Below are 21,130 nucleotides of genomic sequence, written 5' to 3' on the forward strand. Positions count from 1 at the left end.
ATGGCTTCTGCTGCTCAAACCTTTACTTTTCTCTGAGGGGTTCTGGGTGTATGTTCATAGAGTAAAGGGTACTCCTTAAGAGAGGGAATGATAGTCATAGCAACAAAAACTACCATCTTGGAATGCTCACAGGCATTCAGTGGGCCGGGCACCGGCAAGATGCTTTCTGCCTGTTTAGTCCTCAGAACCCCTTTGCGGCTGAAACTATTCTTACTCTCATTGAACAAAAAAAGAAAAGGTAGAGCCCGGCGTTGAAGGCAAGCAGACTTGCCCCAGCCCCCACCCAAGATGCCTCGCCTCTCTGTCATCTGAATGGGTCCGAAGGTAACTGAGCCACGGAATGTAGCCCGTGGGGTGATGAGCCTCACCCATCACCTTGTTCACCCCCTCAGTTCTAGGAGGGGGACATTTCAATGCTGAAGAGGAGGAGGAGTGGGAAGAGGAAGAAGGGGAAGAAAGCATTGTTTCCTTCCTCCTTGGAGCTTTTCATCTGGCTTGTGACATTCCATTCCCACCCCTCCTCTCATTTGCCATTTCATTGAGCAACTTGTTCTAATTGAATGCACCTGGGCAGAAACTCCTCCCCATATTGGCCCTCGTCAGTGCTTTGCCTTTTTTTTTTTTCCCTTCTTTTATGAATAATGAGGGGAGCCCCTGTTCCTTTGAGATGGAGGTGCTTAGTGAAGTTCCCAGGCAGATCAGCCAACCCTCCAGGAACTCCTCTGCCCTGGCCCAGCACTGAGCTCACCGGCCTCCATGGAGGACAGCCAGCCAGCTTGTAGCTGACCTTGGCCAGAGGTCCCGGATGACTCTGCTCTGGGCATGTCAGTCCTAGTCAAGGGCGAGGCAGAGGTATCCTTCAAAATGCCCGGCTTACCAGGAGCCCTCTTCCCCAGGATGTAGGCTCACTCCCAAGCTTCCAGGACTGGGTAGTTTCTGTCCGCCTTCCTCACTAAACCAACAACTAATAAATCAATTTGCACTCATAGATCAGCACAAGAGGTAGCAGAATGAAGTAGTTAAGAGCATGGATTCTCCAGCCAGACTCACTAGATTGTATCTAGCCTCGACCACTTTAGCTTTGTGACCTTGGGCAAATTATTTAGCCACTTTAAAGTACTGGTTTCCCTTTCTGTAAAATGGAGGGAAATAATAGTATACTTATGGGGAAAAAAAAATGATTTACTCTCTCATCAAAGATGCACCATCTTAACAGAACAGTCCTACTCAATAATTCTGAAAGTAAAAAAACATCCAGGACAGAACTGGTTTTTGGTTATGTACTAACTTCAAAAGCTACATTTTTAGCCCTTCTGCACCCTAAAAGCCCTGTACGCTTCAACATGTTTGCCTCCCCTTAACGTCATATCTAATTTTTATAATTTTAAATACACTGTTCTCTTTAACAAAAGCGTGCAATGCAATGATTAGTTAGCTCAAGAAACTTCTTGCTTGTATTTTTGAAGACAGGAATAGAAGACTTACAAGATCAGAGAAGGTACACAGCCCACATTCACACTGATACAACAAGAACTCTTGAATTTAAAAATTTATACACATTACTAATAAACCACTTTTCATCTCGCCAGTTGGTAGTTGTTTTTTTTTTTAGTAGATATCTAATGTTTGTTCATTAGTTTGGTTCAGCCTTTCAGCAGGGAAATTTGGTAATAAGAACTGTATCAAAAGCCTTAGAATGTTTCATAACTTCAGATTGAGAAATTTCACTTCTAGAAATTAATTCACTTCTAGAAATAATCATGAGTGTGCACAAAAATATTACCACAAAAATATTTTACAGTATTATTTCTAATAGGGAGGAACTAGAAACTACCTAGATTTCCAATAATACAGCTTTGGTGAAATACATTACGCTATATTCACTCAATGGTTTACTAGGTAGTTATTTAAAAAGTTATAGAATATTTAATGAGATGGAAAAGTGCTGACAGTATACTTTTTCGTGAAAACAAAAAAGTTTACAAAATAGTTCACAATGATGTCATTCTTAAAAATATGTTTATTCATAGAACAATTTTAGAAAAATAAACATTGTCATTTTAAAGGGTTATCTGGCCAACTGATGCAATGCGCCAACTCATTGGAAAAGGCCCTGATGCTGGGAAAGACTGAGGGCTGGAGGAGAAGGGGACAACAGAGGATGAGATGGTTGGATGGCATCACTGACTCAATGGACATGAGTTTGAGCAAACTCTGGGAGATAGTGAAGGACAGGGAAGCCTGGCATGCTGCAGTCCATGGGGTCTCAAAGAGTTGGATACGACTTAATGACTGAAGGACAACAATCTGGATGGTGAAACTGCCAGTACTTACTATTTACTTTTTTGTGTGACATCGGTATTTTCTGTCTTCTACAATGCATTGAATATTTCCATGATATGCAAACAACAAAAAATTTATTGCATAAAAAAGAACAATTCACTGGGATAATGCTTAGCGCAGGACTGACCTCTTTCTATAGAGTGTCATTTCTCTAGTAATTAACTTCCTTAGTGTCTCACCTCCTTGGAGGACCCCAGGAGAGGCAGGGATCCCCATGGCCTCCTGCCATTTGGAGCATTACTGGAGGCTTGTGGTGTGTTTGCCTCCTGGTCACGCGGAATCCAGCTCTGGAAACACTGCAAAGTCCCAAAGCTTGGGAGGTAAAAGTGGCGCCTGAAAGATTTTATAGAATCTGAGCAAGAAACTCCTCTAGAAAGGAGGCAGTTTCTCCGCCCATCATTTCCTCAAACGGAAACTAAGGCCAACGTCAGGGTTTGTCCAAGGCCACACACCCAACTTAATGACAGACAAGGTGAGGCCTTGAATGCATGACCCTTCCGCCCTGTTGTAGTTCTCAAGCGTGCGGACTTAGGACTGTCTCTTCTCACACTTCAGTGTGTACAGGAATCACCAGGGATCTGGTTAAAGGCAGATTTTGATCCAGTAGGTCAGGGGATGGGCCTGAGGTTCTGCTTTTCTGACCCGCTCTCAGGCTGGTTCGGGGATCAGTTTAAGTAGCCATGGGGTGGAGCAGAGATTCTGGGGGCAGACCGTCGGCTTCCCAATCCTAGCTCTGCCGCAGACGAACTACTATTATAGTTACTGCTTCAGTTTCCTCAACTGCAAAATCAGTATAAGACCTAACCCACAGCTTCTTCATTAAGATTTTAATAAGTGCTCAGACCAGTCTCCCCTAAGATCTAGCTATTTTATTATTATTTACTTTTCCTAGAGCAAGCAGCGGGTGAAGTAGAGTTTGACGAATGAATGAATAACCTTTCGGGGCGCCTGGAGTCGGGAGATGCAAAAATGGAAGGGCTCGGAGGTGGGGGCGGGGGGCGAGGAGAGGCCCACCCCCAAAGCACACTCCTCTAGCACCGGGTGGTCAGAAGGATCCGGAGCGCCCGGAAGCCGGCGGCCCGCGCCCAGCCGACCAATGCGGTCGCCCGGGGGAGGGGGAGCGCCCGCCAGCCCTTTCCGTCCGGGCGCCGGAGGCCCCGCCCCCGGAGCGTCGCGACGTCTGAGCATTCCACGGTTGCTACTCGGTCTCGAGGGGCGGGGCGCCTGTCAGGGAAGCGGCGCGCGCGCGGCGGCGGGGGCGGGCTGAGGCTCGGCCGCGCAGTGCCAGCGACAGCGCCACAGTCCCGCGCCCCGCGCTCTCCGGCCCGCCGCCTGCGTTCTGGCTCCCGAGCCCGCACTCCCGCCCTGCCCGCGCGCTGCCCGAGGATGGAGCTGCTGTGCTGCGAGGGCACTCGGCACGCGCCCCGGGCCGGGCCGGACCCGCGGCTGCTAGGGGACCAGCGTGTCCTGCAGAGCTTGCTCCGCCTGGAGGAGCGCTACGTGCCCCGCGCCTCTTACTTCCAGTGTGTGCAGAGGGAGATCAAGCCGCACATGCGGAAGATGCTGGCGTACTGGATGCTGGAGGTACCGCGGGTCTCCCCTCCCCCGTCACCCCCGCGCCCCGGGCTCCGGACATCCCGGGGCCGCCCTGTCGGGACATCCTGATCCTCAGCAACAATCAGCAAGATGTTTCTGTGGCGCAGATCCCCGGGGCCTGGACTTTTCACTCGCGCGCCCTTAGCCGGCTGCTTCGGTGCTGTCTTTTTCTTGCCCTTCTCTGACCCTGACCGCCAGGCATTTGGCACCCCCAAATAACCCTGTCTTCGGGCCGGGAAAGCGGGGCGAGGGCCACCCTCTCCCCTCTGACTTCTCTCAAAAGCCTCGCCCCGCCCCCACCGCACGCCCGGTCTTCTAGGGAGAGCGCGCCTGGAAAACCCTGGGCTCGGCCGCCCCCGCCGCAGAGCCGGTTCCTTGTGTGTGTCGCGGGGTTCTGGCGGGGAAGCCGGTGGGGGTGGCGCGCTGTTCCGGCCGTCAGGGAAATGGAAAGTGCGGGAGGCAGCCGCTGGAGTCTCCTCCCTTCCTTTTGGGTGTGTGCACTGGGTGGCAGTAATGGGGGTAAGGTCCCAGTTCTCTGGCTTCTATGGGTGGCTCTTCCGAACCCCTCTCCCTTGGTATGGGGGGTGCAGATCAGCCTCAGTTTGGATTCCTGAAGGAAGGGAGCCTCTGGCGTATCCCGCTCCCCCCCCCCACTCCCACCCCCGGGGAAAGGAGGCACCGCAGAGGAAGTGGGAGGGTGTCACCTTGGGGAAGGCGCATCCTGCGTGTTAGTCCTTGTCACTGTGAGTACACCTACCCCCTCCCGTGTCTTGCTCCCCATTCCACTTCCCTTCAGCGCACCGCACCCCTCGCCTTTAGTTGCTGCTGCGTTTCCTAAGCCTCTGCCCCCGAAGTGACTGTGCGCCCTCCCCCAGGTGTGTGAGGAGCAGCGCTGTGAAGAGGAAGTCTTCCCCCTGGCCATGAACTACCTGGATCGTTACCTGTCCTGCGTCCCCACCCGAAAGGCGCAGTTGCAGCTCCTGGGTGCGGTCTGCATGCTGCTGGCCTCCAAGCTGCGCGAGACAACGCCCCTGACCATCGAGAAGCTGTGCATCTACACCGACCATTCTGTCTCCCCGCGCCAGCTGCGGGTGCGTGCATACCCTCCCCACCTGCCAGCACCCCCTGCCTCCTTCCTGACATACCAGGAGGGGGGAAGCTGAGGCCTCCGGAAGCTTTCTGCCCCTGGGCAGGGTAGCAGCTTTTTTTCTTTTTCTTTTGACAAAAGATGGGACAGTGTGGTGTGATGGTCAGGGTGGCCCCAGTTCAGGCTTGCGCTCCCAGCATGAACCAGATCCCCTGTCTTGACCTCCAGGGGGTGCCACTCCTTCATGGTCTTTCCCCCAGATAGCAACAAGTCAAACTGCATGTCTACACTCACTAGTACTTTGCCTCTGGGTTTACACAGCCACCATGAGTTATTTATTGGCAGCAGCAGGACATGCCTGTGCACCCCCACTGGAGTGGGGGAGTGGAACATGCTTCACATGGGGGAAGGGGCCGCCCGGGTTGAATCTTGTCTCCCAGTGTGTGGACTTTGTGATCAAAAAGTCTCCCAGAGCTGATTAAAGCCAGGCCCCAGCTGCTGTAAGGAAGGGCCGAGGAGTTCCGTCCCACTTTGCTTCCTTCCTTCCTTTTATATCCCAGGAGAACCAGCTCCTTCCCTCATTCTCCATTCCCTAGTCTCACCCTGAGAAACTGCTCTCAGAAGCAGCTGCTTCAGGCCTGGTGGAATCATCTTTCCCCCTTTAGCCAAAGGCCAGTGCCGAGGCACAGACTGGCTGAACTGCAGCTGCTTCCGATGTGATAATGATGCCCTCTCCCCTGGCCCACCCACCCTGACCAAGGTCTTTCATAACCCTGTGGGGAGCTGCTGTCACTCCTGTGGTTTGGGAAGTGGCTCCCTGGGCCTCTTGCTGGGAACTTGGGCTGGGCTCTTCCCGAGGCAGGGCAGGGGAGTCATGGTTCTCTTTCCCCACTGAGCCTGGAGAGGAGGTGGGGAGTTGCTTGGATTTGGAAGAGGTTATTTGGGAGCGTGCAGATCATCTCTCGGGGGACCCAGGGGAGAGGGGTGAGCTGGCACCTTCCTCCACCTTGCTCTACAGCAGTCGAGTCTTCTCTTGACCCGAGAGGCGTCTCTGGGCCCCATCTCCCGGGGAGGAGGGCAGCGTGCTGGCTGCTGTGATTGGCTGGCCAGGAAAGCCAGGGTACTGGGGCCCCTGAGTGCTGCTTGTCGGGGAACGGGATTCCTCTTCCTGCCAAGTAGCTCTCGGATATGGGAGTAGGAGGCCAGAGCTGGGAATCTGGGAGGCTCCACAGCTCTTTGTGATGAATCTGGTAGTTTTGGGCAAGTCTGAAGGTGGAGCTGGTTTCCAGGGCTAGAGAGCAAGATGTTTCTGAAGGAGTTTGGGCTAGTGGAAGGGGACTTCATTTTTGTGAAAAGATGAGCATGGGATGTGTGCCTTTATGTGAGGGCAGTTTTTCAGAACAGGCGAAAAGTCCTCTCCTCCCACTCCCCCTGCCTGAGCTGGGGGTGGAGCGTGCCGATCGATGACTTCCTAGGTCAGAGTTGGAAGGGACATCAGAGAGCTCCGGTCAGTCCAAATAATCCTTGTGCCACAAAGAAGGTGGGGGCCCAGAGGAGGAAGGAAGGGTCCTGGCTCGGTGCTGCATGGAGGGTGGTGTGTTCGAGGCCTCAGGTGGCCTCAGAGGTTAGGGTTGTTATGGAAGCTGCTAGGGGTGTGTTCTCTGTCAAGTGAGGACTGAGATTCTCAGGAGATATTCTGCCCAGATGGAGGGTAAGGTGGCCACCCTCCCCCAACGCAGGACCCTATGCGTCCCCACTCCGAGCTGCCTTCCAGATGTTTCCTTGGATCCTGGATGCTTTTTGTTGACTTCTGAGTTAGGAGTTTGACCCCTGGAATAAACACGGGGAGTAGAATGCTAACTTCTCTGCTCAACTTCTTCTGGCTCCAGGCCAGGCTAATTTCTGTGAGGCTTTGTGAGAGGCTGAAGATCATGACACCTAGGTGGGGGCCAGGAGAGGGGCAGCTGTGACAGAGGGCCGAAAAGAGATTGGGTGGGGTTGCCATTTCTACCCCACTAAGGGTCAAACCTGTGAGTTCCTTCCTGAGATAAAACAATGAAGAAATCCTCCTGTGTGCAACTCAGAAATAGGGCCAGGGCTGGGAACCCCAGAGGAGTGGACTGGGTGGGGCTCCCAGTCTCCTTCCAGGACCCAGCAGTAGTAGGGAGGCTGGGACTGATGGAGAGATGGTTTGGTCCCTCAGGGATCATCACCTGGACCCATCCTGTCTGCCTTGACCTCCACTTCTCCCCCTGAGACTCAAATGACACTAAGCACTGGGTTTCAGCCAGAGAGGTGGAGTGGGGTGCTCTATTTCAGCCCCCCACCCCAGTGTCCCCCCCAAGGGGATGTGGGTTGGGTTGGGCAACCTCCACTTTGAGGAACCTTGGGGTTGGCTCAGGGGCTGTGTCAGAGGAGGAAGGGCCTCACGCTAACCCCAGTTTCTTCAAGAGGTGTGGACTTGGTGGGCATGCTGAGTTGGGGGAGAGGCTAGTAATCTCCCCTTTCACAAATCCTTGAGATTATGGAGAGTCTTTCTGCTTCACACCAGAAGAGCCTCTAGTTCCTGGTGATGGTGGTCTGCAGACTTTTCTTTCAGCTATAACTGGAGGCCTGCTCAGAGCCTTGCAGGAGGTTGAGAGAAGGCCTGGACAGTTGGACCCCCAAAAGATAACCCAGCAGGATTAAAAGAGTCAGTTTATGTAAAGCATGTAGTTCTGGCATCTAGGAAGTTGATCAATAGATGCTCAAAGCAAGTGCCCCTAGCTGTTCCCTGCCCTGGACTCCCCATTCCACAGTACCAGTCCTGAAGTTCAAAAGCAGACCTGGAGTCTTGACCTTCAAGTGTGATGTGCTTCGTTCCCTGTGAGACTTCCACTTTACTTCCTCCCCTTCCCTTCTTCAGCCACTGACCCCGCCCTCTTCCTCTGCCTCCAGGATTGGGAGGTGCTGGTCTTGGGGAAGCTCAAGTGGGACCTGGCCGCAGTGATTGCCCACGATTTCCTGGCCCTGATTCTGCACCGGCTCTCTCTGCCCCGCGACCGACAAGCCTTGGTCAAGAAGCACGCCCAGACCTTTTTGGCCCTCTGTGCTACAGGTAAGAGCCCCCCACACACATGTGCCAAGCCAGGGAAATCAGAAGACTTGGAAACGTGAGAGAGAACTAGGAGGTTCGGTTCATAACTTCAAAATTTGTGAAAATTCTATCCTCTGAGCCCCCAGTATCAACACAAGAAAGCAGCAGAGCTGTCTGGGATCTCAGAGATGCTGCAGCCCCCCACCCCGACCTCCCACCCGAGTATGTAGCTGGGGACACCAAGGGCTTAGAGAGAAGTGACTTGCCCAGGCTGTCTCAGTGACTAAGCCAGGCCAAGAACCCAGGTTTCTTAACCTTAATTTTGTGTCCATACCAGGAAGAGACCCATTCACTCTCTGGTTCCTGGCCTGGATCACTTACTACCCTGACCCTCTCCCCAGCTGTTCTTATACCACGCACTGCTGGGGTGTCCCAGTATACCCGTGCTCTATTCATACAGCCTGGCACTTCCTGGGAAATAGAAGGTGCACGCTGGTATTCATCCTTGTCTCATGGTCCCTTTTCTCTTTCCTAGACTACACTTTTGCCATGTACCCACCATCCATGATTGCCACAGGCAGCATCGGAGCTGCAGTGCAAGGCCTGGGTGCCTGCTCCACGTCTGGGGACGAGCTCACAGAGCTGCTGGCAGGGATCACAGGCACTGAAGTGGTGAGTGCTGGGCAGCTGGGCAAATGGCCTCTGCTCACGAGGGAGCACTTCTCCCTGAGCTTCCAGCAGAGGGTGCTGTGGACCACTCCCAACCTGGTCTCCACTCCAGGTTTCAAGTGCCCCACCTTTGCGGCTTCTGTGGTCTTTTATCTCCTGCCTTGGTCTGGAGAAGAGCAAGTGCTGCGGGTGGGCCGAAAGGCACTGCCCCTGGGTACCCTTTCCTTGCCGAGCAGTATGCAGGAGTGGGGGTGGGGGTTCGGTGTCAGATGTCAGGCCCTCTCACACCCTCTTGCCACATCCTCTTGCCAGTTTCTGAGAACTGAAGGCTGATTCCTGGGGTTGGGCTGTGGCCTAACCTCCCCAGACTTCCCTGTGTTGGGAGGTGTCCTCCTGTACCTGCTGCCAGATGCTGGTGGAGGGCGGGAAGCGGGGTGGGAAGCGGACCTTCCTCACCACGCCCCCTTGTCCCCAGGACTGCCTGCGGGCCTGTCAGGAGCAGATTGAAGCTGCCCTCAGGGAGAGCCTCAGGGAAGCCGCCCAGACCTCTCCCAGCCCAGCGCCCAAGGCCCCCAGGGGCTCCAGCAGCCAGGGGCCCAGCCAGACCAGCACTCCCACAGACGTCACGGCCATCCACCTGTAGCCCTGGAGAGGCCCCCTCGAGTGGCTGCTGACAGCAGGAGGGGACCTTGTCACCCCCCTCCCTGGCTGCAGGAACAGAATCATGCCACAGCTGAAGCCTGAGGGGGCTCCTTCCCCTTGCCCCTCGCCAGCCAGAGGGGTCAGGTCCTACCTAACCCTGCAGTGTGCACTAAGGGGCCTGGCCGGCCACGGCTGGGGGCCAGTCCGGCTCCTCCTCCTGCCTGCATCCAGCCAGTGACATTGAGGTGTAATACATGTACCAGCATTCCTTTCTAGGGGCTCCCTTATCTCTGGGGCTCTCAACTGCCAAAACTGAACCCGAGCCCCTGGCAGAGAAAGCTCGGAGTCCTAACCACTGGACCGCCAGGGGATTCCCTAATTACTGCATTTGGATTGGGATCTTTCTGAAGAAGCCTCGGATGTTCTAGTTACACATTAGGGGCAAGAGTGGACATCCCTCTCCAAGCACTTGGAGGCCCTGCATAATCCTAGCTACTCCTAGGAGGGGCCCCGGCCACCGTCCAGGGGCAGGAATCAACCTCCTTGCTTTGCTTTCTGCTCAGCTTCTCCTGTGTGATTGGGGGGAGGGGGGTGTCAGTGCAGAAGGAAGTTGTTTTAATTTATTAATTACTTTGAGTACAACTGTATGAGGGTGTGGTGGGGCCCTTCTCCCCCCGCCACAGGGGTGGTAACCCTGGTGGTTGCTGTATTCCTCCCCTCTGCTACTTGCTAGAGGATCTTTGTGGCCAAGGAGCTGCTATGCCTGGAGTGGGGCCATACCCTCCTCTCCCTTTGGCCCTCTGCCCCATCCTCCAGGAGCAGGGGGCGTTGCAGAATGAAGCAGGGGATGACCTGGTGATGATCAAGCCCCCTGTCCAGAGAGGGAGGCAGGCCCTGTTAACACAGGTCTTTCCTGAGGCCACAAGGTCCAGGCTGGTGGCTGAGGACCATCATGCTACCTTTATAATAAAGTTTCTAGAATAAAACTGACTCTGGCTTCTTGGATTAGAGGGCAGTCTGTGGGAAAGCTTATTTCTAGACTGCATGGGGTAAAAGAGGGCAGAAATCAATGTCTGGAGCAGGAGTCGTCCCACCTTTTCTGTCTTGGGCCAGAGCAGACATTTCAGGCTTTGTGGGCCATGTGGCTTCTGCCTGTGTTATCGGAAGTTCTGCTGTAGAACCTGATGTGCACATTTCTAAAAAGCACTGCACTATGCAAAACTGCACAATTAAGGCCACATGGCTTATGGGGGAAAATGGGGCTTGAAGCACAATACTCAAATACTTAATGAAGGACACTTTTTTTTTAAGATGGTGTTTTTACACATTAAATGGCTAAGAAACACATACTGTATATGGCCCTTTATCTTGAAAAACAAACACCTGAAGTTGGCTGTGGAAGCAGAGGTCGGAAGGATGTGGAAGGCACGTTGTGACACCAGATGTGGGTGTGGTGCCAACCCAGAAGGTGAGCTGGGGGCGCTGGCACAGGGCTGGGCATGTGCGTTTTGTGTGTCATCTGGCTTGGCTCTGTGGGGGTAGTTTTTTGCTTTCATCTAGTGTCTCAAGACAAAACTATATAAATGAAATTTGCTTTATGACCAAATAGAGTAATTAGGTTGGAACAAACTCATATTTGCAAAAGCAAGTAACAGGGTTCTAGCCAGGCTGCACTGGTCTCTGCTGTAGGGGCAGTGAAAGTAGTCACAGGACATGGAAGTGGATGGATGTGGCTGTGTCCCAAAAAACTTTATTTTAGGGACACTGAAACTTGAATTTCATATAATCTTCACCTATCACAAAATACTGCTGTTTTTTCTCTGCCTCCACCACCAACCATTTAAAATGTAAAAAATCACTTTTCTCTCATGGACTGTAAGAAAACAGGCATACACAACCCTGATTTGCCAACCCCTGGTTGAACGCTTTCATTGGCTAAGAAAGTTAGAAAGGGAACCGGTCTGGTGGTGACCCTGGGTCTGACCTTTCTCATCCTGAATTTCCACCTTCCTCTAGGTGCTTTCTTCTAGCTCTTGCAACCAATCTGAGACCTTCTCGTGTTTGAACAACCTCCTGGTTGCTGGTATTCTCCCCAAGTAGCTTGTGTCAGGGGAAGGCAAAGGCTGTGCCCTCTAGGGGCTGGCAGGGTGGGTACAGCCTAGAGAAGACTTGTAGAATAAGGTGGGGGAAGTGCGAGGCTACCATGTAAATAGCTAAGAATCCACTGCTAAGCATGAGGGGAAAGCAGTGCCCGCCTCCAGTGAAGCAGTGCTTGCTTCCAGCGAAACAAGGATAGCAAAGATCTCCATCCATCACATCAAAACACTGAGGTTCAATGAATACCTGCCTTTTGTCTTTATCCACCTCCCGGTGACCTGACACCAGCCTGAGAGGAAGTACCCATTCCAACCCTAGCTGGGACCCGGGAGTGCTGGGCTGTGGGACCTTAAGTCAGGTCTCAGAACTGAGCAGGGATGCAGGCCTAGAACGCAAGAGGGAACCAGCCCTACTCAGGTCCCCCTGTTGAGAACTGGGGAGTCAGAGGCCCGCGACCTGTCTTGGCCCTGATCCGGGTCTTCAGCTGTCAAGGCTCGGAATCACCTCTAGTCACCAGCAGGGATCCTGGAGTCCTTCCACGCTCCACAGACCCGGACGAGCGCTGCGTCCTCACTCCATGGTGACAGGAACATCTTCTACATCTCGGGGGACGGCACTCTGCAACTCACGCCTGATCTCTGGGGACAGCTGGGGGTGGGGCTGAAGCCGGAGCAGTTCCAGGATGGCCTCCTTCTGCTCCGTGGCCAGGTCGGCCTTGTAGCGCTGGACCAAAGTCAGAAGGCACTGGTGCCAGAGCACGGGCAGCTCGCGCTTCTCTGTCCGGAAGCCCAGGAAGTGGAAGACCAGGGCGTCCAGCACTCGGTAGGGCAGCGCGTACTTCTTGTCCAGCAGCAGCCGCAGGAAGATGCTGTTGGCCCCGCTGTACTCCATCTCTGCAATTTTCAGCATGGTCGCACTAGCGGGGAAGGGAGGCAGGGAAACGCTGGGGGAAAGCTGCTCCTTACCCCGGCCCCGCCACGGGGTCTAAACTGTGCTGTCCCTAAAGGAAAATCTCTGCATTCCTCTCCCCTCCCTTCACTCCGTCGACCTGTTACCCGGGCTACGCTGACTCACGCCAAATACCCTTGTCTGGCTCAGACTGCTTCTGTCTCAAGAGTGTGTCCAAATGTCTCTGCCCCAACCTACTTTCTTCCTGCGTTCCCCCGTCTCTCATTCATTCAACTCTTTACTGAGCACCTAGCATGGGCCAGGCCCTGGGACCTTGTTCCCACGGGACTGACAATCTTGTGGAGTTATCATATACCCATCGACTTAACTGCAAACCCAAGGGCTTATGCTTGACTCCTTCCCCACGTGTCCCCACCCCGCCCCAAGTCCTGGGACTCTGCTGTCGAGATGGGCCAATCTATGGTCCTGCACAGCCCGCAACACTACCTGGAGTGCAGCACGGGGATGGAGCACTTGGTGATGATGCTGCCCACGATGATGGCTTCCCGGAGGGTACAGGTGCCCGACTCGCACAGCGGGATCAGGATGCCTGGGGAGGGGCAGAGGGGCACGGTCACTAGCAGCCCAGAGTGAGAGAAAGGAGGTCCTGCAAGAGCTCCGGCCCTGCCCTTTCTTAATCGCCTCCTGGGTCCCCACCTTTAAACCAGGCTCCAGGTTTGAACAGGGCCTTCTTCAGGGCCATGTAGAGGTGGAAGTTGAGTCGTTTGTACTCAGCGATGTCATCTCGTACCCGGGGAAGCAGAACCAGGTTATAGAAGCGCTGGGCCATCCGTTCCTTTAGGTTAGAGGCAAAAATCCTAGTGGTTTTGGAAAGAAGGAGGAAGATCCCAGGTCAGTTCAAAGAGCTGGCCCTTCAAATATCACTGTGGATGGTATTTGCATGCAAGAGATCTGAGGGACCGGGGAGGGAGCTGGGTGAGTGCAGCACCCAGGTCAGATTAGAGAGGGAACAGGAGGGGCTGCAAGATGTACCTGAATGGGGGTGAACACTGTCTGTCTTCAGGCGAGCCAGAGCTCTGCAGACAGACAGGAACCAGCTGTTCACCTTCCCCTCCCTATCAGGGGTCCGCTGTACCCTGCTGTGACCAGGGACCTGCACACGCCTGGGGAGCCACGGACTTTTGAGGCCACCCTGACACTGCAGGGTTGTGTCCCTGTAGTTAGGCGCCTCTCCCCTAGAAATTCATCACAGGATGTTCTTAACAGGACCTTGGCCCCAGAACAGGAAACAGGAAAAGCTGGGGAAGTGATGCCATAAAGAAGCACAAGAGAGCTCTGGGAGGGAATGTAACGACAAAGAGAGGGAAAGCCTGTCCTTTCCACACCCAGCCCGCCCTGCAGACCCAAGGCTGCCCCACTCCCATCAGCTCTACCTTGTGGCCTGGTACATGGCAGCAGCGGTCCAGGCCTCAGGCTCCGTGACGTAGAGGATCTGCTCCCAGTTGGAGAGGGCAGGGATGATCTTAAATGCCTTGGGCAGTTTCCCACTGCGGTACTTAGACAACACCTGCGCAGGAGGGAATAGAACCATCCTCGTCGCTGCTTGTCAGGCACCCATCTGAGTTCCTCGCGTCCATTAACTCACTCAGTCCTCACAACCATCCTGTAAGGAGGTTCTAGTATCATCCTCATTTTTCAGTGAGGAATTGAGCCTAGAGTCATAAGCGGGGAGAGGGACCCCGAGCCTGCCCTTGGGCCTACAAGAGATGTGGGCCCCCAGAGCCCTGGTGAGGGTGTCCCATCATGGCTCTCCTCTCAGTCCTTACCTCCCGAACCCCTCTGTAGACCTCTAGGACGCGGGGGTCCAGCTGGGGCACAGGGAAGCCTGAGACCTCGGACATGACCGTTTCGACTTCCGTCTGCTTCTCAGTTAACTTCTCCATGATGATGTCAGCCAGGGTGCGCCTGGGGGAACAGGAGGGAGGGTCGGCAGGGCCGTGCTCTCAGTCTGGGGAGCTCTGGACACCCCACACCGTCTCTCGAGAGCCCTGATAAACTTGCAACCTTGCTGGGATGTGTGACCTCGGTCCACGCTGGGCCTACCCACCCAGCAAAGAATCCCTGCAGAGCACAAAGGACCAGGCAGTCATTCAGCTGAGGATGGAGCTTCGAGTTGCATGGAGGGGAGGAACCTGGGCTCTGAAGGCGACCGCTGGGTTCAGGTCGTGGCTCCTCCGCTCCCTCTGTGACCTTGGGCAGGCTACTCTGCCTCTCTAAGCCTCAGCTCCCTCCCCTATAAAACAGGGATGATAACGTACCTACCTGCATAAAGTTAACACATGGAGTAAAACCCTTCTCTGACCTCTTCAGAGTGCCAGACACACCTCAGTGATATACCGAGATTTCTGGGAGCTGGGATCATTAGGAAGAGAGCATGGCATACCCCCTCTCCTGTTTCAATTTATTAAAATTGATGGGGAGAGGTCCAAGATGAATCATCAGTTTATCCCAGCCTCCTTACACACAATCTGACTGTGATGATTCAGAATTATCATTACATTGGGCTTCAGTACGGTAAGGGCATCTTCAGGGGCTGCTGAAGTCTATATACAAACCACTCCTGTCTTTGAAGGGCAGGACTTCCGAGATGTGCCCTTCCACCACAGCACTTTAGAGCAATGTATGGCAGAAGCCAGACATTCCCTTGTACCATCTATGCGACAGACATGGTAACCAAAAGGCAGAGGGGTCAGTAACCCACCCACGGTCTAGAGTGGGGGAAAGAGTCAAAGCCTGGTCTTTCAAGGTCTGAAGGCCAGGTACCTTACAGTATATGCGTGCCCCCCAGCTAAGCGGCCTCTGACTGCTGAGTCCATGTGGGTCTAGCTGGCTCTCTGCAGACACCGGCTGCCACCCCTCAAGACTGTCAGGAGCCCCTGTTCCTAGCCGTTTTACTCTTCTGTTGAAAACCATCCCGCCAAGCTCGTCAGAATGAGCTGCCAAAGTAGAGGGACAGGTGCTGAGTGAGACCCTGAGAGGCTCTCTGGAGAGACCAGCACACGTTCTGTGATATCCACCTTGGATCCTGGGCGGCAAGCTGGGAAAGGGACTCATGCCTTCACGGCTCAAATACACAGCCGCAGAACTTGCTGTTCAGACCCCGTCTTTCATAGCGTTAATAGCACCGACACTAGTATACTAATGATGCTAGCGTGTGTGAACCCACAAACAACCTGAGGAACCAAGAACAGTGTCATCACAGCATCAGAATGAACTGGTTGAGGGCCCTCATTGGAGGCACCTCTCTCCTGGGCCAAAACCCTGGGCTCCGGAGCCTGACCGTAGGAGCTTAAAAACCTGCATGTTTTTGACCCAGCATAGTGGTTCTAATTTGTTCTCATCTGGGGGATGATTCTGTCCTTTAGGGGACATCTGACAGCATCTGGTGATATTTCTGGTTATCACAGAGTGGGGGAGGGGGTCACTACTGCTGTCCAGTGGGTACAGGTCAGGCATGCTGTTTAACAGCCTACACTGCACAGGACAGCCTCCACAGAAGAGAACTATCCAGCCTCAAATGCCAGTGGTGCAAGGGCTGGAAAACCCTGGATAAAATGACAGTTAGGGTGTGAAAGAGATGTGACCAAAGAAACTGAGCCTACTGCTAAGAAAACTGAGCATACCAAGACCAAATGCAGTAAGAATTAAAGATTTTAAAATTAAAAAAAAAAAGACCAAATGCAATGGAGTGGACTGCCCAGAGACAGAATAAGGCCTTGCAGCGACGTCACCAGGCAATCCAGGCAGTTCTAAGACGGGTGGACAGAGCGGGGAGCTATCTTGAGTCTGCATCATTCTCATTCAGAGCGGTCCTTTTGTCAAAGTGGCTCCCCAAACTGGCAATGAATGCTCAGGCCCTTCCCAGAGATGGGGACTCAAAACTCTGCCAGAGCATACGCTTCTCTGCATCTCATCTTTCTTTCCTACATAGTTGCTACTAGGACCTGCTCTCCCAAATCCCAGGCTGTGCCAGCCCTACCTGGCAGGAGGGTTCTTGTTCATGAACATCTCAATGGCATGCTCATCCTCGGGGTCCACGACCACCTCCGCCTGATAGCCCGGCCCTGCCATTGTGGCAGCCTTCTCCAGGGTGGGCCACTCCTCGTCATCTGATCCATCCTGCGGCACTCCTGGACCTGGAAGAGGGAGATGAAATGGGTGAGCAAGGCCAAGCAGTGGGTGAGGAATTCAGAGGTCAACTCAACTTTAACCATTATGGATATGGTCCGGGCCTCACACGCTTGTAATAAATGCACACTACCTTCCAGACCCCAGCGTCGTGCCATCCTGCTTGAGAACCAAAATGTACACGTGTGAACCAATGAGACAGTGATAGCCATAAACGAGAGCAAACACACTAAACTGTTACATAACATACGTAAGCACCATGCCCGTAAGGAGCAGGTACTATTATTATACCTGGTTTCAGATGGGGATGCTGAAGCACAGAAAAGTTGACTGACTTGCCTACTGCAGGCAGTCTGGGTCTAGAGCATACATTCACCACCTCTCTCTTGCACGCGTGGCAGGGCTTGATTAGTGTCGAAATGAGTGGCAGAGACGATGTATACCACAGGCACTCAGAAGAAGACGATGGATGCGAAGGATGCCTAGGCTCTGGATGGGCAGTATGGGAACTGGAGGAGTGTGTTCTAGACCTCGGTAACACTGGCAGGAGGGCTTGTTGGGAAGCCCAAGAGTGTCTGCTAGGAACTCTCTGGCGGTCTAGTGGTTTGGACTCCATGCTTTCACTGCAGGAAGTGAGAAGTACAATCTGTGCCATGGTTGGGGAACTAAGATCCCACATGGCCTGAGGTGCAGCACACACACACACACACACACATACAAAACCCCCAGAGATACTGTGTGATAAAAGTTAAATAAAGGGGGAGCGTTACACGTACCAGATGTTCTGTCTCCACATGCTAACAACTCCCAAATCTGTACCCATAGGGTTACAATTTCTTTGCTCCAGACCCTAACGCCAGCTGCCTCTTGTACAGCTTGTTCATGGATGACCCCCAGGCACTTCAATCTTGGTCTGTCACTCCCAGCCCTCCTAGGTCTATTCTCCGTGTTCCACATCTAAGTAAATGGAACCACCATCCAGTCAATGCTAAGCCGGAACCTAGGCAGCAGGCCTGCCTTGCCCACTGCCCTCTACTCCCAACACCCAACCAACTACCAAGTCCTTTTCCACTGAACCTCACACAATCTCTCGCAAAGCTTTCACAGACCTGCCAAAGCCTAGGTCAGTATCACCTCTTGTCTAGATAATTCCACAGTCCCCTAACTGGTCTCTTTAGTCTCTATTCGCTTCCCACTCTTCAGGGCAGCCACTGAGACTTATGTAACCACCATTCAGCAAACACTGACAGTGCCTACTACATGTGAGGCACTGTTCTGGGTGCCAGAAATATATCAGCAAACAAGAGAAAAACATTTTGCCCTTACAGAACTTACATTCTAATGGTGAACACAGACAATGAACTAATATGATGTACTTTATGTTAAAAAAAACACAAATACCATGACAAAGAAATACAGCAGAGTAGAGAAGTTGTGATGTGGAGACAGGGGTAATGTATTGCGGTTTTTAATGGGGGTGGTCAGGATAGGCCTCTCTGAGCAAGTGAAGAATTAAGGGAGGAAACCAATAGGAGTATGAGGACAGAAGGACCTGCCAGGGTGAAGGCCCTGACTTGCCATGTTTAAGGAGCAATGAAGCCTATATGGATGGACTTGAGTTGATGACACCATCCAACCATTGCATCCTCTCTCGTCCCCTTCTCTTCCTGCATTCAATCTTTCCCAGCATCAGTCTTTTCCAATGAGTCAGCTCTTCGCATCAGGTGGCCAAAGGATTGGAGCTTCAGCTTCAGCACCAGTCCTTCCAATGAATATTCAGGACTGATCTCTTAGAACTGGCTGGTTTGACCCGGATGGAGAGAAGAGGGCAAAGGGAAAGGAGCAGGAGAGGTCAGACTGACAACAGGTACAGATCATATAGGTCTCTGTAGATCAGGTAATCCTGAGTTGCTGAGTGGAGAGTAGACTGTGGCAGATACGGGATTCTCGGTAAGAGGCTACTGCAGTCATCCAGGTGAGAGATCACTGTGGTTTGAACAGGATGGTATTCCAAGATGGTGCCAACTGATCTGATTCTGGATATATTTTTAAGGCAGAGTCAACAGGACTTCCTAATTGATTGGATATGGAGCGAGAAAGAGACAAGTCTAGAGTTTTCTGCCTGGAGCAAATGGAAGGACATCATGTCATTAATTGAGATGAAGTAGATTGGGAGTGGAGCAGGTTTGGCAAGATGGTCAGGATTTTTGTTCTGGACATGATAAATCTGAGATGTTTCTTAGACTTCAAATTGGAGAAGCTAAAGAGAGAGCTGAAATATAAGACTTTGGGTTTCATGGAAGAGATCGAGGCTGGAATATGAACTTGGAAGCAGTTACCAAACAGACAGTATTTAAACCTTGACCCTGATGACAGCACCAGGGAAGTCATCAGAGGTGAAGAGACTAGCTCCAAGCATGCAACGCTGTGGCACTACAGGAAGAGGCTGGCAACAAACGAGAAGTCAGCAAAGGAAGCTCCCTGGTGGCCTAGTGTAAGGATTCTGGGCTTTCACTGCCGGGGCTCAGGGTTCAATCCCTGGTGGGGGAACTGAGATCCCATCAGCAGGCGTCAGGAGGGGAGGAATAGGAGCCAGCAAAGGATACTGAGAGGTGCGTGCGTGTACTCAGTCATGTCTGACTCTTTGTGACCCTGTGGACTTTTCCTGACTGTAGCCTGTCAGGCTCCCCTGTCCATGGGATTCTCCAGGTAAGAATGCTGGAGTGGGTTGCCATTTCCTTCTCCAGGGGATCTTCCTGACTCAGGGATTGAACCAACATCTCTTGCATTGGCAGGTGGGTTCCACCACCTGGGAAGCCCACTGAGGTGAAAAACTAGCAAAACAGGGATGTGATGTCTTAGAAGCCGAGTAAAGATACTGTAGCAAGGAGGCTAGTGTTTGTGAACGCTGCTGCTGCTAAGTCGCTTCAGTCGTGTCCGACTCTGTGCGACCCCATAGACGGCAGCCCACCAGGCTCCCCCACCCCTGGGATTCTCCAGGCAAGAACACTGGAGTGGGTTGCCATTTCCTTGTCCAATGCATGAAGTGAAAAGTGAAAGTGAAGTCGCTCAGTCGTGCCCGACTCTTAGCGACCCCAAGGACTGCAGCCCACCAGGCTCCTCCGTCCATGGGATTTTCCAGGCAAGAGTACTGGAGTGGGCTGTCATTGCCTTCTCCGTTTGTGAACGCTGCTCACAGACAAATGAAAGATGAGTGTTGAGAAATGGATTAAGCAACTTGGAGGTCAACACTCTCAGAGTAATAACGAGAAAAATGACCATCTTTTAAATAATCTCGCTCCCTTTCTAGTCCTGAAACAATATTGTTCTTTGTGCTCAGAGCACTCCCTACTTTTCGGTTCTCAGCACAACGGTCATGCAACCTGGGAAACCTGACTCCCAAGACTAACGCTATTGTTGTCAGAGAAGCTATACTTTATCACGAGTGCATTATTCTAATTGCTTACTTAATTCTCTCTCTCGGGCTACACTGGACGATCCTGACGTTAGGTATACCTTTACCCTGTTTACAATTTTTTACCTAAACCATCTAAACTCCTAGCAAGGCGGGATGTGCGTAGTAGACATTCCATGATTACTTACAAAACACGTAAATAAATGCCAGGAGAACTTAGCGGCGTGAGTAACCACTTCCTGCTGGCCTAACCTCGGTGATGCCTATAAGAGTGCCACTCTAAGGAATGGGCGTGGAGGGCTCCGGCAACCCTCAATCTGCCCCAGAGCTGGGTCTCCCAACCCCATTACCTTTGCCAAGGGCCTCAGTTTTTTTTTTTTTTTTTTAATTCCAAGTTATTCCCCTGCCAGACACCTTTCAGCCGTCCGCCCCAGCTACCCACCCTCCTCCTCGTACCCCATCCCCCCCACTCACCGAGCCGCGTGGTGCGCTCCCGCGGCACCGCGGGCCTGTCTCCGCTCCCATGCTCGGCCTCGAGCTCCTCTTGCTGCTGCCGCGCCTGCTGCAAAATCCTTCGGGTCAGCCGGGGCCCCACGTACTCTTCCTCCTCGTCTCCGGTTCCGCGACCCCGCCGTTTTTCTCGGGCTCCTGCCCGCACCGCGTCACCAGCCAGGATCTGCTCGGCCAGCGGCGCATGCTTCTCCTGACCCCCGGCCGAGCGGGCCGCCTTGAACTTGGGCATTTTTCTAGAAAACCAAGCCGTGAAGTTTCCCACGTGGGTATGGAGGAAAAAAAGACCCCGAGTGCGCTTGCGCGATAAACACCCAGCGCCCAAGAGCCCACCGGAGCTCACAGCGCCCCCTCGCGTCTGGAGGCCGGGTGTGCCAGAAGCCCCGTCCCACCCCACCAAAAAGCTCACGGGTCCTGGAGCTGGGTTCTCCCGAATTTAACGTTGTCTTCTCTAAGTGGTTGTAGTCCGAGCTACACTTTCCTAGTTTCATGGATCTGGGTCCAGGGTGCCCAGGCGAATGGGAATTCCCTGAGCGGCGAACCAGGGGATCGGGGGCGGGGCGGAGTCGGGCAGTGACCTCACCGAAGGACCTAGACA

The 21,130-nt window shown here is 53.2% G+C and overlaps 2 protein-coding genes across 2 annotated transcripts; one reads left to right on the forward strand and one right to left on the reverse strand.

The window, feature by feature from the left end:
• The first annotated feature begins 3,645 nt into the window (after positions 1-3,645).
• Positions 3,646-10,669, forward strand: CCND3 (cyclin D3). The gene is made up of 5 exons (XM_052647965.1): positions 3,646-3,927; positions 4,815-5,030; positions 7,964-8,123; positions 8,638-8,774; positions 9,247-10,669. Exons 1-5 carry the CDS (start codon positions 3,730-3,732, stop codon positions 9,412-9,414), a joined length of 879 nt encoding a protein of 292 aa, XP_052503925.1. The 5' UTR covers positions 3,646-3,729; the 3' UTR covers positions 9,415-10,669.
• Positions 10,015-21,064, reverse strand: BYSL (bystin like). The gene is made up of 8 exons (XM_052647964.1): positions 20,942-21,064; positions 20,497-20,768; positions 16,459-16,615; positions 14,246-14,384; positions 13,853-13,986; positions 13,116-13,276; positions 12,906-13,008; positions 10,015-12,426 (listed from the first exon to the last, which is right to left on the reverse strand). Exons 2-8 carry the CDS (start codon positions 20,762-20,764, stop codon positions 12,081-12,083), a joined length of 1,308 nt encoding a protein of 435 aa, XP_052503924.1. The 5' UTR covers positions 20,765-20,768; positions 20,942-21,064; the 3' UTR covers positions 10,015-12,080.
• Between the last annotated feature and the right edge of the window lie 66 nt (positions 21,065-21,130).

This window comes from Budorcas taxicolor, chromosome 11 (assembly GCF_023091745.1).
Source record: "Budorcas taxicolor isolate Tak-1 chromosome 11, Takin1.1, whole genome shotgun sequence".
Lineage (NCBI taxonomy): Eukaryota > Metazoa > Chordata > Mammalia > Artiodactyla > Bovidae > Budorcas > Budorcas taxicolor.